Source organism: Girardinichthys multiradiatus, chromosome 21 (assembly GCF_021462225.1).
Source record: "Girardinichthys multiradiatus isolate DD_20200921_A chromosome 21, DD_fGirMul_XY1, whole genome shotgun sequence".
Taxonomy (NCBI): Eukaryota; Metazoa; Chordata; class Actinopteri; order Cyprinodontiformes; family Goodeidae; genus Girardinichthys; species Girardinichthys multiradiatus.
The window spans coordinates 34543954-34562738 of NC_061813.1; the positions used below are offsets into that span (position 1 = coordinate 34543954).

At 40.5% G+C, this 18785-nt stretch overlaps 1 protein-coding gene across 4 annotated transcripts in view; it reads left to right on the plus strand.

The window, feature by feature from the left end:
• Window positions 1-18785, plus strand: part of dpp6a (dipeptidyl-peptidase 6a) — a 383254-nt gene that overhangs the window by 101134 nt on the left and 263335 nt on the right. The window contains exon 1 of one of the 4 annotated variants that reach the window (XM_047349745.1): window positions 5950-6044. The exons of the other annotated variants lie outside the window; for them this stretch is intronic. Within the exon in view, the coding sequence (XP_047205701.1) occupies window positions 5988-6044 (57 nt within the window). The 5' untranslated portion in view covers window positions 5950-5987. Of the gene's footprint in view, window positions 1-5949; window positions 6045-18785 lie in introns of those variants that run through there. 4 annotated transcript variants of the gene reach the window in all.

Genomic DNA, 18785 nt, shown 5'->3' on the forward strand with positions numbered 1-18785 from the left:
TATTTTCCTTTTCAAAAGTAGTCGAGCACATCTTCCTCCACCAAACCTGTCCTTGAAGGCTGTGTTGAGAAATTTCTTCTTCAGACCACATGAAGTTTCAACAATTTGCTTTGGAAAAAAAGACAAATAACTGTGCAGTGATAGACTTTTTTTAAATCCTAACTTTGTCATCCTTCAGATGTTAATAAACAGCTTAAGCACCAGACAGAATCTGATTTGTTAAGCTGGGAACAATCCACATACTGAATATTCATATTGAATCTCTAGCAAGGTCTCGTTAATTCAGCTGCTGCTGTTTGGTTTTTAGATGCCTTTTTAAGTTTCATTTAAGCTTAAATGTGTTTTTGATTATCAAACCAGTCTTAAATAAATAAAAAAGAACCCAAGTTAAATGAATATTTCATTACTTTTTACACATTCACACCGTTCCCGGCATGATGTTGTTTTGTATACGTGTTGCTTCTTTGTGCTGAGGTTTTCTGCAATCTCAAACTGTATCCTGCTAAGGATGAAATGTGAAATATGATTTGTTCCCTCTTCTTATCTAATGTGGCCTTGTTTCTCATCTAGCAAGGGCAGCGCCTGTGAGTGGGCAGCAAAGCCTCGGTGACCCGTTCCCCCTTGTCTTGTGTTTGGATGGGTTGTACTGGAATTCTAATTTCCCGTCGGGGATCAATAAAGTATCTTTGAATTGAATTGAATTGAATTTTAGTTCTTCAAGCTTGTATTACTTTACATGACTGAAATAAAGAAATATTTTTATAACTGTTAAAATAAAGAAACCAGTCCTGCCGACGTACATTGCCAACGAGCGATACTCCTATGCCTGAAGCACCAAACTGTGGTAACAGTACTTAAGTAGTAGTGGCAGAGTCTTAAGCACGAGTGTAAGTTGGGCCTTTCAGACAGGATCCGGTTTTTCACTGTGCAAAGCGCAAGCGGACACCGCGGTCAAAGTTCAAGATGGTTGAACTTTGACTGTGGCGTGCAGTGATGAATACAGGCGCATCCAGTTGAAACAGAGTCATCAGGGAGAAAGAGGAGAAAGCAAAATGGAATAGTTGATATTGTGCGTTTCTGAATTCCCTGAACTTTTTGACACAAGTTTTAGACTATACAGAAACATCTGGAGGAAAGCAGCAGCTTGAAAACAAAGTTCCTGCCAAGTAGACATGTCAGGTGTGTTTTAAGTCAGGCAGCTTATTGTAGCTTGGTAATGGAATCTATCGCTGTGAAAACGAAGGTCTTTTACAAGCCTGAACTCTCCATGCTGCTCTCTGGACCTGAAGGTTTCATAAACCCACAGCATCATCTTCCTTGCTGCTCTTTTTCTCCTAAGCAGGACTAGTTCTAGCACTTGCTTCTTAGCATGGAACAGATACATGTTTGCTGCTGCAACAAAACAATCGAATAGTCCCACCAATCCAGCCAGCGCAGTGCCTTGCGGCAAACAGCCTGCGTGGCCCAGCGCAAACCATGTCCTGTCTGGAAGGCCCTTTATTTTGTCATTTGTTCGTTGTGGTGAGGGGGGCAGAAGAAATGTTGTCTAAGAGATTGCTAACAGACCAGCACCATACCCAGAAATTTGAAAGTGCATTGTGGGGAGTCTAAGCTGCCTGTATTTCACCACTGAGGGAAAAGACTGTTTTGTGATGAAAAATTAAATAAATTTGGATAATAAAAGATTTAATTTTTACCATTTTTAAGTGGATGTTCTAATTCTTGCTCCAGTTTTAACCAGCACTGTTGTGACGCACATAGGCATTCGCTAGGACTTCCATTTCTTCCATAGTAGTCATGTAATACATGGCTGCCTTAAATGAAAGCCGCTGAAATTCTCATTTTTCTATATGCTTTTGCCCTAAAAAGCAAATTCAAGCTAATGTTGCACGTGTTGGATGTGCAACATTAGCTTGCCCATCCAACACATGAAGGATGAATCATAAATGGATGAGGCAGCAATACCAGCATTTGGGAGAGTGAGGGCTTAATTTTTGGTTTGGACTTTTTTGTTCAATGTTGGGGTGATATGTGGCTTGTAAACAACACATGCCAAGAATATGACTGTTATGCAACCCCTTTCCATTACGTAAAACCCACAATATGATCCCTGTTGAGTTTTAATGTCATCTAAAGCCCCTGTGAGACATCTCCTATATCTGATGACCTTCACTATCTCCTTTGACTGATTTTCACTCTGGCAACTGATTGTAACACATGACTTCACTACTAAAGCCAGCACTTATTTGACACTTACCGGTAATTTGCAAATTAAACAATACATTTTTCAACTGATAGTTTTTATGTGGACCAAGTAATGTTCAGATTGTAGCCTTCCATCAAGTTCCCTAACTTGATTCCTAACTTATTTTGTCCATGACTGTTTTATAATTAAATTGCTTTTGTCCAATGTTGTCTTTTATTCACAAAAACCTCTGCATTTGAGACATTTTTTCACAGGAGTCGTTTATTCATCAGAATAATTCAAAACAAGAAACTCAGTCATCCAAGTCAGATTTGCTCATTTTGCTTTCACGTTTGAAATGCAACTACTCACACAGTCCACCGAGTCTGTAAACTAGAAAGCATGAACCATTTGAATTCAATCACTGCAGGATGAGTGAATGCTCTCCTCCTGTGGCAGCAGCCATAACTTTCTGTGTGAAATGAAACATCTCACATCAAAATGAAAAATTGTTGGATGGCACATGAACCGGGCCTCTCTGAGGGACCAGATGGACCTGCTGAGCTTTTACAGAAATAATTCCTGAAGGGTCCGTCTGACAGTGCAAAATGTATCGCACCTGATTTTTTTTAGAACTTATTTTACTTACTGAAGGAGTTAAGTTGGTTATTTGCTTCAACTAAAGAAAACAATTTTTAAGGGAAAATTAATATTTTTAATGATCTAAGACGCTGTCCTCTCTTTATACAATATTCTCTTTAAACATTAAAAATGTTTCTGTAGTTTTGAGTCCAATAATTTTCTGATATTTTTTTAGAAGCATTTCCTTTTAACATCTAAAAAGGTAAACAATTTTAACATCAGAATAACAAGGAAAGTTGAGCTATATTTAAGTTTAATTCATCTTGAAAAAAGTAGTGTATAGTCCTGCTTTATTTCCTCATTAAATATTCAAATGCTAAAGGAATGTATTTAAGCAGTTATAGCAAGGAATCAGACATCTACAGACCCAAACGATCAAGATGTGCATCTTCTCAGCTAAAAATATTTTCAAAATGCTGCACACTATTATATTCGCCCAAAAGGCGCTTAGATGGTGGTGAAGGGTGATGTCATGTTTTCACCTAACAGTTTAAATTGGTGAAGAAAAGTTTCCCCTTGTTTTACATGCACCAGTTTAGCCAGCTAATGCTACCACTTAATGTTTAACTGGCAATTAAAAGCAGATTGAAGGAAGGCGTATGATTTGTTGGAAACAAGTCCAGGTTGGAATATTAACATTTCTTTTGCCTGCAATGTTTGACCAAAATGACCAAAACAAAGGTATCACTTGATAAGACAGCATGTACTTTTCAGAACTGTAAGATTACTTTTCTAGAACTTATCGGCTACTTTCATGAAACTTGGAGGTCAATTTTCAGAGCTTACCTGGTAATTTCTGGAACCTTTCAGGGAACTCTTAAGTTACTGTCCCAGAGCTAACCAGGTGCTGTCATAACTTACCCGGTGCTTCCTTGCAACTTACAGATACTTTCCCGTACCGTAGAGGTTACTTTCCATAATTTATGAGCTACTTCCATGGAAGTTGTTTGTTACTTTACAAGAACTTAGGTTGTACCCCACCTCTTGCCTGCTTGTTTTGGAATAAGCTCAAGCTCATCCATCACCCTAAACAGGATAAAGATAATATAAAATGTGGATGGTAAATAGAAAATGAGAGAAAATATGATTGAATAAAATGTCATAAGTCATCCCATAGTTTGAGACTGTCAATACTGGTACTTCTAACCCATGTTTAGAGCTAAAGAAGACTTTTGGATGACAGGTGAAACATCTTCAAGACACAAAAGAGGTTAATTTTGTGGAAACAGTTACCCCTAACACAAATGACTATAAACCATTACTGTGGTACCAGTTGTCTTAATGCTAAAGTATTCCTCAATGAAAGAAGAGTAAACCGCACTGAACGCTTTGAGGGTACACCGGCACACTCCCACAGACCATGCGAAAACCCTGTTGTGCACTGACCACTGAAGATTGGACCTTCCCCCCTGCTTTCCACAATTGGAATATGCCAGTAATGGGGATAATTACATCTTAACTCATGTTCCAGTTAGTGCAAAAGTTACTAAGATTGTTGGAAAGTTACAGCCCAACACTGGGCTTCCGATAGGGCTTGCCAGTCTCGTAACATGAATCAGTATGAGCGCCAAGGCAGACCATATTGTGCTAATGGGATTGGGTATCCATGCATATATTCATTCAGTCGCAGCATGCATGCTGTCCATTTTTTAGTGCCACCACTATTCAGCGGGCTTATGCGTTGAGTTGTGTATGGAATATAAATCAGGGGGAACGATATTAGATCAGGGCTGCGTATTGGCAGATACCCAGAGGTGTTTTGAAATTGCTATTGGGGGCAAAAAAAGATGGATTGGTGTTATGACAAGCATCTTTTGTCATGCTCTTGCTGATGCCCTCATAATTGTACAAACAGAAGATACCTAAAGGTGTTATTTGGATAAATGATTTGTGAATGTAATTGTAGCTGAATGAGCTCAGTTTCTGTATAGTTCTCTGCTTGTTTCTGCAGCTGCAACAACACCAAAGAAAGGTCAGTTCAGTTGTTTGTGTCAGCCTGGCTTCAATGGCTGCCACTTTTCTTGCTCTTGTTCTTTAGAAATTACCTCAAACTTAAGTTTCAGAGTTGGATTTATTTTGACCCAGACATTTGTATAAAAACACTTTTATATAAACTTTTCAGATCTGAGTTAACAGACTGTAACTATAAACACAACATAAATTTAGATTGGTTCTGAGCATGGCTCAGGATCAATTTTCCAAGGAGGTGGGGATAGTTTGTGAAGTGCAATCTGTGACACATGGATATCACCACCTCTTTATTACATCCCATCTCACAGACCTGATTAAATTGATCAGGGGATTGATGGACTGCCATAGAGACCTCATTGTGACTCCAAAGGCAACTTTTATACATTTAGTCGCTTCTCTTTGGTGCATTTTCTTAGACAACTTGCCAAAGATGGGTTTGTATCCCGTCTGTTCATGTATCATTCCTCACCCTCCCTTCCCTCCTGTTTTTCTGTCTCTTTGCCCACCTGCCAGCTCCAAGCCAACACACACAGACCCACCTTATTCTCACTGAGGCGGCAATGAAGATATAAAGAGCCCCGGTTTGGCCGTGCTTGCTGGCAGGTGTCGCTCTCATGGCCAAACCAACAGATTATGTTTGAACCTCCAATTAAGTTCAGTTGCAGAACCTGATGAAAAGATATTGCCAGCCACATGTGCTGGAGGAGCTTAGTAAGAGGAGAGGGAGAGGGAGAAAGGTAGGGTGTAGACTGAGAATGAATCTAGTGGGTGGGAGTGTGCTGCCTAACACACAAACTGGATGCAGATACTACAAGTGATAATTTGAGAAGATGACATCCTGGGGAGACACAGACTAATAAACCCCATAATCGCAGTTGAGAAAGATCGAGACGCTGAAAAAAGTGAAAGAGGGGGGTAGGTAGAGAGGGGAACAGGGAGTGGAGGGAGGGTGGGATTGGCTGCAGGAGACAGTGATTTCCAGAGTCTGTCCTAGTGAATGGATCGGCGTGTATCTCATTGAATCTGTGTCGGCGCGTGAGTGATTGGCCAACGTGGAACTGAGCTCAGACTCCAGCAGTCAGCTGACGCTCCCACTTTGGGTGAAGTCTCGTTCATTAAGGACTTTAATTGAAGAAAAGGAGAACAGAAGGCTAGTGCGTTGTGCGGAGCTTTTACTTCAACTTCAGTCATGTCAATGCTAATTGTTACTCAGAGGATTGATCCCACCACCACCACCTCCAAAATGGTAAGGCTATTTTAGTGGGAATAATACAAAACTGTTGACATGCCTGCAGTTTAACAAATCTAAAGTCTATTTCTCTTTATTAGTGTTTTGCTCTAGGATGATTAACAGAAAGGTGCCTCCCTGTTTTTTCTTTAATAACTTTTACTTCCAAAGTCATCAAAAAGCCTTTTCTGGCTTATTTGACCAGACATCTTAGTTCTGGACCTCTTTTTATCGCTCATTGCTCTCTGGATGGAACCATGTCAATGCGAGTGTTGTGTCACACATATTTAATGAGAGGACAGGAACAATGTTCATGACAAGAATTGAAGCCCTGAAGGGTTCCCTGCATAACTCCCTTAACGTTTCTAAAGACACTCCAGGCTAAAATAAATCTCTCTCTGTTTCTTATTGCATCACTCTTTCTCCTCTTTATCTTTTCCACATCAAACCCTTGAAAATGTACCTTTTGTTTTTATACTTAATAAGGTCTGATAGAAAGCTTGAGGCAAAGGTGTTTGGTGAGGTTGGATGGGAAATGTTTATTACTACAACATATTTTGTCATTTATCCTTTACTGGGTTTTTTAGATTATTTGCAGGATATGTGTCAGAAATATTTCCTAGATGATCACCAGACTCTGAAATCAACAGTTTGATACCTCCAGGAGTCTCAGAGCAAAATGTACTTGAAATAATTAAAGGCAGCAGTGCAGTAAAACAGAACAGCTTTGGAGACTATGTAGAGCAGGTACAGCTCAGGTATGAGACATTTGTACTTTGTTAAAAGAAAGGGTCAAACTTGCCTCTTTGGAATAGAGCTGCTGCACAAACATCTGCTTTCATATTGAGGGAAGAATTTAAGTTTAGAATAAGTTAAAACTAACATAGCTGGTTGAAGCCTGTAATTCATTTATCCATTTGTTGTCAATCGTCGCATATTCATGCAGGATCATGGATCGGCTGGTCTAAAGCTTAAAATGATCGAAGTAAAATAAGACACTGCATGTTTACACACATTAAGGTGGATGGTAGGAACAAATTAGAAGTGTGCAATGGTCAGGCTTTTCCTGGCCAATTCTAGTGGCAGATTTCAATCACTTGCCAATTAATTGGTGCATATTTACAATTTTAATCAAGGGCATCATAAAACTCTTGAATTAAACCTGCTTTCTCTTTTGCTCATGTTAATAATATATTAGAAACTCTTTTTAAAACCTTTTTTTAGTAGCAGACAGTGAATACATTTTATCCATTGTTAAGATCTCAGAATGTTTGTTACGATCAGTTACTGTTTATTGTTTTTATTGACAAAAGCTCATGATTTTTCCAATGGTCCAGAATGAAAGCATAAATCGCTGTGTTTGCCCAATAGTGAGTTCTTTGGAAATCGGAAAACTTTGTTTTCTTCTGGAGATCTCTCTTTCACTCTTACTAAGTTTTAGTTCCTGGCCATTTAGTTCCTTCTGTGATTGAAATGCAAAGGTCCATCTAATCATGATTCCTTTAGTAAGAACATACCAGCATCATTAAAACAGGACTTGCAGCATGTCAACAACCCTGCATAAAGATACGTACTGAAACCCACCATTTTTTCCTGCGCATCATTGCTGCGCTATGTTTGATACCTTTCTAATTCTGTACCTCATTCTTGTGCTTTGTTCATTGCTGCAATTATAAAGCAACTGGTTCAGTCATAAGTGGTTAGGCTATGTTGTTGCTTGGTTACATAATTAGGCAGTTTGGATTAGCTGTAGACTGCTTTATCTTTTGCTTAATATTTTAAGCTTTTGGCAATTTTGATTGTTTTCTAGATTATTTTATATCTTCTTTATTCCAAGACATGTGATGCTATCTGAGTATCTGCCTTCCTTCTCAGTGAGGTACGAAGATGCTTAATACAAATTACTAAAATTCCAGCATTGCCTCTGTACACCTGTGATGCTGTGGCATTTCTGATGTGTTCTCCGGCGAAGCCATCTCACTACATATTTTTAAATCTCTTTTTAAATGGTGAAGACTTCTATGGCCTGGCCTCCAAGAGAACATTTATACCACACATGTGCCACTCAAGCACACAGTTCTGTCTGCGCTGATGAAGATTCAGCCTCTACATGCAGGATTCCTAAAGTCGCTGGCATTGCAGGGAAGTGTCACTGATATTCACATCACTTTTATTATTATTTTACAACTGTAGTTTGTTCTTAGTCTGTGAGTTGACCACTAAACTCTCTGAGCTGAAATGATCAGGAAATCACTTAAGAAAATAGATTTCCTCAAGCAGCTGTACTCTGTAAATTTACACACTGCATCCCAATATTATCGTGATATAAAAATTGGGTACGACTTAAGACTAGATGTTTGGTGTATGTGACAGCTGGACTGTTTCTACATACACCAGCATATGAGGCAGAATAAGGTTTTGTGTTCCTGCAGCAGAAGGCACATGATTGAATCAGTTACCTCCATCCTGACTGACATTACCTGTAAAATATGTTTTAAAGAATAATTTAAACCTTTTCATTTTATAGACAAATTGGACAACTAATTAAAACTGTTTAAGCCTTTCCAAGCTTCTCTCTTTACAACCACAAACTGAGATTTATTTTATTGGGACTTAATGTTATAGATTAGAGGTGTCGAAAGTCAGTTCTCAATGGCCCATGTCCTGCATGTTTTAGATGTTACCTTGAATCAAAGGAGTTGGTTATTAGCAGGCTCCTGCAAAGCTTTGTGACATGCTGAGGAACTGATTTACTTTGGATCAGCTGTGCTGGAGCAGGAACACAACTAAAACCTGCAAGACATCAGCCCGTTTAGATCAGCACACGGCTTTCAAGATCCATAAAAATCTATAAAATGTGATGTATTTGAATGTATCTCTGTTCACTCCTAAATAAATAACTAAATAAAGGTATAAGAGACTAAATGGACTATATCAACTCAAATGGAAACAGAGGGACAGTGTTCCAGCTTGTGGACATCTGTGACAGACCAATCTAATAAGAGACCATATGTTAAATCTTAATGCCAATCTGGGAGAAATATCGTGTTCAGACTTTTCTATTATAACTTTTCCTGCCAAGCTACATTTACAAACCTACAGCTTCGAGCCATAAAACATCAGAGGAGGTTTTAATTACCCCATTAAGAGCCAATTATTGACTTTCACTTTTAACTCAATTGTCTTGTTTTTTTAATTACCTCACCACCCAGTGCATCAGCAATAAAGTTATAAGAAGTGTTGGAATCAGAATCAGAAAAGCTTTATTGCCAAGTACGTTTTTGGACATACAAGGAATTTGTCAGGGCGACGGGTCTGAAGTCATTAAGCCCTGTGGTCCTTGGCTTCTTGGGAACAGGGACGATGGTGGAGGACTTGAAGCAGGCTGGCACATGACATGTCTCCAGTGAGGTGTTAAAAATGTCTGTGAAGACTGGAGACAGCTGATCAGCGCAGTGCTTCAGGCTGGCTGGTGAGACAGAATACGGTTCAGCAGCTTTCCGGGGGTTCTGTCTCCTGAAGAGTTTGTTGACGTCCCTCTCCTGGATGGAAAGAGCCGTCCCCGCCGTGGGTAGGGGGCTGGTGGGGGGGAACTTCAGGGTGGGGGTTGGAGGTGCCAAGGCCCCTCTTGAGGTTGGGGAAGTGAGGGTGGTGGATTGTGGCTGCAGCTGTTGGAGGGTGTCATGGGAGATGGTTACAGGACTGTCCTTTTGTCTTTCAAAGCGGCAGTAGAACTCGTTCAGGTCGTTGGCGAGGCGTCGGTCGTTGATGGAGTGGGGAGTTCGCGTGTGAGATTACCTTTGTTAAAGTCGCCAACGACGATAACTAAGGAGTCCGGGTTGGTCCACTCCACACTCAGTATCTGGTCGGCGAGCATGCGCTGTGCGACCTGCACGTTAGCTTGCGGGGGGATGTAAACACCGACCAAGATGAACGAAGCGAACTCACGGGGGGAATAGAAAGACTTACAGTTTATGATGAAGGCTTCCTAGTCTGGAGAACAGTGCTGCTGAATCACTGTCACGTCGTTGCACCAACCACTGTTGGGGTAGAAACATATTCCTCCACCTTTCGCTTTGCCGGAGAGTTCCGTGTCTCTGTCCGCTCTGTAGAACTGGAATCCTGCCAGCTGCAGCGCAGAGTCCGGTATTAATCCACACAGCCACGTCTCCGTGAAGCACAAAACTCGATGAATAAAAGTCCCTGTTTTTCCCCAACAGCAGTTGTAGTTCCTCCATTTTGTTGGGAAGTGAGCGCACGTTAGAGAGAAATATTCCAGGTAACGGTGTTTGTAGTCCACGCTGGCGAAGACGTACCAGCACCCCAGCCCGTTTCCCTCTCTTCCGGCGTTTCACCGCGTGAACAAAGGTGAGTAAAGGTGAGTAAAGGTGAGTGAACCTTTGACCAGAATGTCCAAAAATTCCAGAGCAGTAGGCAGAAAAGTGGGAAATAACTCCTCTGGTGTAGTAGCCCTGATGTTCATGAGTTCTTCTCTGGTGAGAGAGCTCCGGGTACCATCACAGAAGACTGTTTGAAAGCAAAAAACAAAACAAAACAATGTGCACCAACACGCCGAGTCTCTTTTCTACATATTTTTTTGCCTTAGATTTAACGCTACAAACTTGAGTCGTCCATTGCCCTCCTCCTTTATGTTCCGAGGTTGGCGCCGTCTCTTTTTCACATGCGGATCGCTTGATATAGACCCGAGAAACCAGCTGCTGGGCCTGTTTTGGATGTTTGATGGGCCGAAATTTAACACAAAGCTCTCAAGTTCCCCTCATAGCTCCTGAGGCAGATATCACTCATCACTGTTACTCTACATGAAGATATCCCATTTCCCATCTAATGTGTCTTATTCCAATCTCTCTCTTAAATTAAAATAGTTTGCAGCTTATGAAGTATTATCCCTGATAGAAATCTCTCACTTTAAACACTTGAAACTCTTTACGCACCAAGTGAAGGATGTTGGAATGCATTTTAATGACGTTTAGATGGAAGTAAAAATGTTATTGAAAAACAATTTATTCTGTTCTATGTGGCAGATTGGTTCTGTAGAAATGGGGGTTATATCAGCGAGGAGAAAGAAAAAGCTAAATTCAGTATTGATTCTTCTTGAAATGACAGATAATTGACCACAACATGCTGCAAAGGCTGAAACCTGAATAAATAATTTTCTCTGCGGACATTTGTCTCTGGCCCAGTTCCTCCATGACATTTAAATCCTACTTCTCTTCAAGGAAATCGATAATTGCATTAAATGTGCAGGATTTCTTGACAACCTTTGTAGTCATTCAAAAAACATTTTTTTTTTTTACTTTCTGAGCCCAAAAAATAAAAAGCTTGGGAAACTGCCCAGTTTTTGATTGAATGCATTGATTATTTTTGTGCTAATTTCAGTCGCAGCTAATGCATTCTGGCCCCTCAGCTTGGCGCAGTGTCCGAAAGGAGCCTGGAATCTTGCAGGAAAACAACTCAAAAAGCCATCAGGTAATTACTTCAGGTTGCTGTGGTTCTCAGACCTTTTGTTTTTTTTTTCTTTTCCTAAGCAATCATGGGTTTGACGTGCTCACGAGAGGCACATTTATCAGAACTGTTCATCCTTTCAGGTCCCACCTTCTGTTTTCGCATTTCTTTTCCATTCCAGCCTCTGTTTTTTTTTTTTTTTCTCTCCTCCGGCCAGGCTGCAAACAACTTGCAGTTGTAGTTTGAGCAGTCTGAGGGGACACATTAACAATGAGCTCTGGTGTGCATGTGTGTTGGGGTCTTTGCAGCAAAACAAGCAGAAACACAGTATAATAAGAAAGGGAGCTGCACATCGATGTATTTAAATGTTTGTCATGGGCAACCTTCTTAATGAGGCCACAAGTACTGCATTAAATCAGTTTAATAAGAAGCGACCATATGGTGTGTGCTCTCCAAATAGTCAAATATTGTTAAAAAATAGCTATATTAAATACTCTATTGGGACATTAGGAGTGTTACCAAGTAAAACAGATTGATTTGGGGTTTTAATTCCTTTGAATTCAAATTGTAAGCGAACAGAGCCTTCATAGTTTGATGCTTAACTGTACATCAAAAAGAACTGAAACTCTTCCATTAAAGAAATATATAATATGATGTTACTCAAATAATGCAGTGACAATGTGTAGCTCCTGTAATTACAGGTTCTCAGTGTGTTGTAGCCAGGACAGCTGATTAAAAGCATTTAAATAGGCTGTGGTTGGAAAATGGAATACAATGCACTTCATTGCTGTAAAATGGAAACTTATGAAAACATCAGCGTCATTTTGTACGGTCAATAGAACAGAAATAACCCTTTATTCGTCCGTCAGTGGTGAATATCCCTGTGGGTGGTAGCAAAGTGGACAGACAAAATGAAGCACCCTGATACACACAACAAAAACAATGGCAGTATAATAGAAAAAGCCTCTACAGTAAACAGGAATACTGGAAAGTACTACAGAGTAAGGAATAAAACGTAATTCATTTCGGAACTTCCACACACACCTCCATATTGGAATATAATGCAATACAAGGCGGTCAGAGACTGCATACCTCCGCCACCCAACATAGGGTCACTGACGCCATGGGAAAAAAATCCACCACCTAAATTCGATGGATTCTTCCTTAGGTTTAGACAAAAAAAAAAAATAATAATAGGAATCTGTAACTTTTAACACACACTCACAGACAAACTTAAACCAAGCATATAATCTCCTTGGCAGAGTTAAAAATGCAAAACAGGCTATGAAATCTTTGAAAGAAACATCTGCTGTATGTAAACCTTTGTAAAAATGATTTTCAACTACAATTTACCTCGCTATTGATAAAGAGACTGTGCTTGCTCCAAAATTTGCTCCTGCCAAAGGCATTTTAACCTTCCAATGCGTAATGATCAGACGAGACAAGGTTTATTTTGATAAAAATTTGTTTTTCACAATGAGGCTTTTAAATCCAAGAAATCTGTACCAGTTTCATAGCATGGTGGTGGCAACATCATGCAGAGGGGTGGCTTTAGTCCATGTGGTACTGGTGTAATGGACAAAGTTGATGGGAAAATGGAGAAATACCTCCAAATTCTTTGACTTCACCTCAAATCAACAGCTAGATGGTAAGTTGTGTGTTCCAGCAATATAAAAACACACATCAAACACACATCAAACTTTTGGAAGAGATTAAACAGACTAAGATGAAGATCGGTAATCTTAAAACCCAAACCATAACCTTTTTGAAAATTTGATTATAAGACAGCTCTGTACCAGAAAATACACCAATGGAAATGAACTCAACCGATTCTGTTTGAACGATAGGCTTAAGGCCGGGACTTCAAGGTCATTCCAGAGGTTTAATGTGCACTTTAACGTAATTGTAAACAGAAATCACAGAAAAGAGTTGTCTTTTGGAAACGAGAACACATTCACATTCCAAATGAAGAGAGCGTTTATTTTTGACAGAATAAGCACCTCTGTTAAAAGTTAGTTCGGGTTCTGTTGGTGTTTTTATAAAATGTGATCAGAGAGCTGCCAAAAGCCACTTGAGCTGAGAAGAAGGTACATGTCAAATGCTTTAACATGTTTTGAACTCTAGTTTTAAAGAATAGAATATCCTTTACTGTTGTTGTCAGGAGTGCATTGAAACTAGAAGAAAAGCTATCTGGTCAGAACAAATAAGTGGGTTGGTAAGTGGCGCTAATATGTGCTGTAAAATTTGAACTTAATGTTGCCGTTTTCTACCAATTTGTCCAGAGGTGGACAGCTACTGTCAAGTGAGAAACTTCAGGACAAATAGTAGGCAACTTTATGCAGAAATTATTTGTAATGCTCTCCGCTTAAGAGCACTACCTGGTTGTCTGCTGCATGCACACTGTGCAGTCATGCTGTCACACACATTTCCCATCTCTCGTGACTGAAAGTGTATACTAAGATCAAACAAATCCAGTTTGCGTGATGAAAAACCAGCAACAACCTTTTACAAATGAAAAACTGGATTTGGTGTATCTACTCCCCCTGAACTACAATTACAGCTGCATGGACACAGTCATAGACACTGTTCAGAACAAGGCCCTGTACAGACTGAACCTTCTGATATTCAACCTTCCACATGAGCTGCTGGTCATCTTCTACACTGCCATTAATCTAGTCTGTCCTGTGTTTATCCATCACCGTGTGGTTTCACTGTGGTTTTGACATCAACAAAACAGAACAAGTCCACACTTCAACGAACAATTAGGACTGCAGAGAAGATCATCAGAACTGAGCTTCCCTCCATCCAGGACTGGTACAGGTTTAGGGTTTGGAAAAGGACAGCTAACATCTCTGCAGACCACGCACATGCTGGACACAAACTGTTTAGACCTTTACCTTTAATTTGGTGCTACAGACCGCTAATGGCAAAAACAGAGATGGTTTCTTCCCCCATGCTGTCTCTCTGATGAACACAGTGAACACCTTAGAGCCAGAGTAGTCAGCTACTCTGCTGTGAAACAAAATAAGCATGTTTGCCCAACCTTCCTTTCTTTTTTCTTTTCTTTATACATAAAAAAATGGCTGTACATACCTGTACAAGTACATACTGTTCATTTTATATTTTATTTCATTTCCTCTCAAGTTTATATTTTAATACTTGGTGTATGTGCGCTGAGAGTGCTTGAAACAGAGGTTAATTACCTTGTTTGTGCACATAGTCTTGGCCAATAAAGCTGATTCTAAACTGATGATGTGGTAGGGATGGTTGTGTTTTGTATGTTGGTCCAAAAGTTAATCTTTTGGCCTTGTCTAACCAAAGTACCTTCTTCCACCTTCTTCTGCTGTGTCCTCTACATGCCTGGTGACAAAATTTAAACTGGACTCCTCATAGTCCTTCAACTACAGCTTTTTTCTTGCCACTATTCAACAAATGCCAAAATTGTGACTTGCACAACTAATAGTTCCTGTAAACAGACTCCCACATGAGCTATGGATCTCTCTAGCTCCTCCATAGTTGCCACAGCCCTCTGGGCAGCCTCTCTCTCTAATGCTCCCCTTACCTGGCCTGTTGGTTTAGGTGGACCACTAAGTCTTTGTAGGTTTGCAGGTGTGCCATGCTCCTCATGTTAGGAGGGTGGATTGGTCAGTCCTCACTGTATCAATCTTTTCCAAACATCTTTGCCTTACTCTTCCAACTGTGAATCATTTGGAAATATCACTGAACTCTGCAAACTTTAGGCAGTTGCCGTACAAATAAAACTTTCATCTGATTGCCTTTATTTTCTGAAATGATTCAGTGATTTGTGACGACTTCTTTTTTTTTTTAAAGAAAAATGCACATATTCAACACCCGGCACATTTATCAACCGGGTACGGAGGCTGGTGGTTTTCCACTGAATATTTTCATCCACTTTCTGTCCCTGCTGGTGGACTTTGGTGGGTTATTGCCGTCCTGCCAGAATGACAAATCAACCGTTAGCAAACAGAGTTTTTCTTTCTTCTTGGACCACCATACGTGAAATTATTCTGCTTGGCCCTGTCTGGGAAATGGAATCCAAGTCAACAGAGCAGTAGGAGACTACTGAGAGGCATTTCTTCTTCTGCCATGCTGCCTCACATCCAGAAATGACCCTTGTACCTCTAACACTATATACAGGTCCTTCTCAAAATATTAGCATATTGTGATAAAGTTAATTATTTTCCATAATGTAATTTAACATTCATATATTTTAGATTCATTGCACACTAACTGAAATATTTCAGGTCTTTTATTGTCTTAATACAGATGATTTTGGCATACAGCTCATGAAAACCCAAAATTCCTATCTCACAAAATTAGCATATCATTAAAAGGGTCTCTAAACGAGCTATGAACCTAATCATCTGAATCAACGAGTTAACTCTAAACACCTGCAAAAGATTCCTGAGGCCTTTAAAACTCCCAGCCTGGTTCATCACTCAAAACCCCAATCATGGGTAAGACTGCCGACCTGACTGCTGTCCAGAAGGCCACTATTGACACCCTCAAGCAAGAGGGTAAGACACAGAAAGAAATTTCTGAACGAATAGGCTGTTCCCAGAGTGCTGTATCAAGGCACCTCAGTGGGAAGTCTGTGGGAAGGAAAAAGTGTGGCAGAAATCGCTGCACAACGAGAAGAGGTGACCGGACCCTGAGAAAGATTGTGGAGAAGGGCCGATTCCAGACCTTGGGGGACCTGCGGAAGCAGTGGACTGAGTCTGGAGTAGAAACATCCAGACAAACAGGCGTGTGCAGGAAATGGGCTACAGGTGCCGCACTCCCCAGGTCAAGCCACTTTTGAACCAGAAACAGCGGCAGAAGCGCCTGACCTGGGCTACAGAGAAGCAGCACTGGACTGTTGCTCAGTGGTCCGAAGTACTTTTTTCGGATGAAAGCAAATTCTGCATGTCATTCGGAAATCAAGGTGCCAGAGTCTGGAGGAAGACTGGGGAGAAGGAAATGCCAGAAGTCCAGTGTCAAGTACCCACAGTCAGTGATGGTCTGGGGTGCCGTGTCAGCTGCTGGTGTTGGTCCACTGTGTTTTATCAAGGGCAGGGTCAATGCAGCTAGCTATCAGGAGATTTTGGAGCACTTCATGCTTCCATCTGCTGAAAAGCTTTATGGAGATGAAGATTTCATTTTTCAGCATGACCTGGCAGCTGCTCACAGTGCCAAAACCACTGGTAAATGGTTCACTGACCATGGTATCACTGTGCTCAATTGGCCTGCCAACTCTCCTGACCTGAACCCCATAGAGAATCTGTGGGATATTGTGAAGAGAACGTTGAGAGACTCAAGACCCAACACTCTGGATGAGCTAAAGGCCGCTATCGAAGCATCCTGGGCCTCCATAAGACCTCAGCAGTGCCACAGGCTGATTGCCTCCATGCCACGCTGCATTGAAGCAGTCATTTCTGCAAAAGGATTCCCGACCAAGTATTGAGTGCATAACTGTACATGATTATTTGAAGGTTGACGTTTTTTGTAATAAAAACACTTTTCTTTTATTGGTCGGATGAAATATGCTAATTTTGTGAGGTAGGAATTTTGGGTTTTCATGAGCTGTATGCCAAAATCATCCGTATTAAGACAATAAAAGACCTGAAATATTTCAGTTAGTGTGCAATGAATCTAAAATATATGAATGTTAAATTTTCATCATGACATTATGGAAAATAATGAACTTTATCACAATATGCTAATATTTTGAGAAGGACCTGTATACATGTACTGTATGTGTGCTGGACGTTACAGCTCCCGGCTGCTCTCACCTTGTGGCTATTTCTCTTGTTTTCCTCCACTCCTCCTCACTCTGTCCCTCTAAATTTCCCTGGGACTTTATCAGGCCTGTTTCGAATAAGATTTCGACTCAATTTGCCCCGCAGAGGAATTCTGCGAGCTGATGTGAATGCATCATAAAGCTGGAGAATGAGTAAAATATTATTCGTTGAAACTTTTTACTAACTGTAGTTTGTCATTTCTGTAATATTTTTCATTGAGAATGCTCTGAAAGCTAGAAAGAGAGAGAAAACAACCCCCACTTCCCAATAGAGGAAAGATGGGGGTGTCGATCAAATCGGAGGTGTTGGTACTGAGGCGAGTTGGTGGTTTGCAGCAGCAAAGTGACAGCACCTATTAATTTGGCCATTTAATTTTAACTCTAACAGCGTCAGGCTCCACCACCTTCAATCTCCCCCCGTCATTCACAACAAGCCTCCAGGTCGGCAGCCACAAACACCCACACACACACACACAAACACAAACACTCGCTAAAAAGGCCTTTAATCTAATGCTGAAACTTATTCTGCTGCCTCCCTGAAAAATGTGGGGGTTTTAAATCAATCAGTCGCACCACTTTTTAAAACTGCTGCTGCGACATCTTGCCGAGGCTCGGGAGCAGATGTCAGGGTGTGTAAAACCGCTGTAGTTGCAAATTGGGTTCTGTCGTCATGAAGTACACCCGACCATCCCGAGTAATGGCCAGATTGATCGCCCCTCAGTGGAATCCGCGATTGAAGCTGGAGCTTTATGACGGTCCTCTTGGCCAGAAATGGAGAGGTTGCGACGCCGCGATAGAAATTCATAAGTTCTGGCTCTTTCTCGCCCTCACCGTCACCTTTGCTCCCGATGCGAATGACTGGGCCCATCATAGTTTCAATAGAGGGATTTACTTTTAACATAGCAAGGTCAAATGTCTCTGTTTTTCAGCTGAAATCGTTTTCTTCTTTTCTCAGCTTCAAGTGCAGCACTCTCTTGAATTATTGGATTTTTGTGTATGTCTCCCAACTAATATACTCAAATTAAAGGTTGTTTTTCTAAAATGTTCGGTGTGAGATTAAGCTACTGCAGTATGATTACATTAAGGCTTTTTCTATATTTTTACCAAAGGGGACATTAAATTTAGAGGGAATAATCCAGCAAAAAATCTATTTATTTGTTCAGCGGAAATAACTTTTAGATGCTTTGTAATGCTTTCAAGCAAAGAAATAAAACTTTACAAAACTAGACATGAAGTGATTAGGTGGATTTTCACCATCAGTAACTCTCTTTAAAAATCAGGCATTAAACCTTCCAGAATATCAGATTTAGATCTTCGTTTGAATTGTTTTATGGCTGTCGGGATGATTGACCAGCTCCTTTGGCGGACATTAATTCCTCCCTGTGGGCAAAAAAGTTAAAGATATTTTGGCAAAGCCGTATTTATTTATTATTATTTCTGGAAGTTTTCTGGAAAGTGACAGCTCACTCCGCTACCGCCGTGCTGTTGCTGTAAGA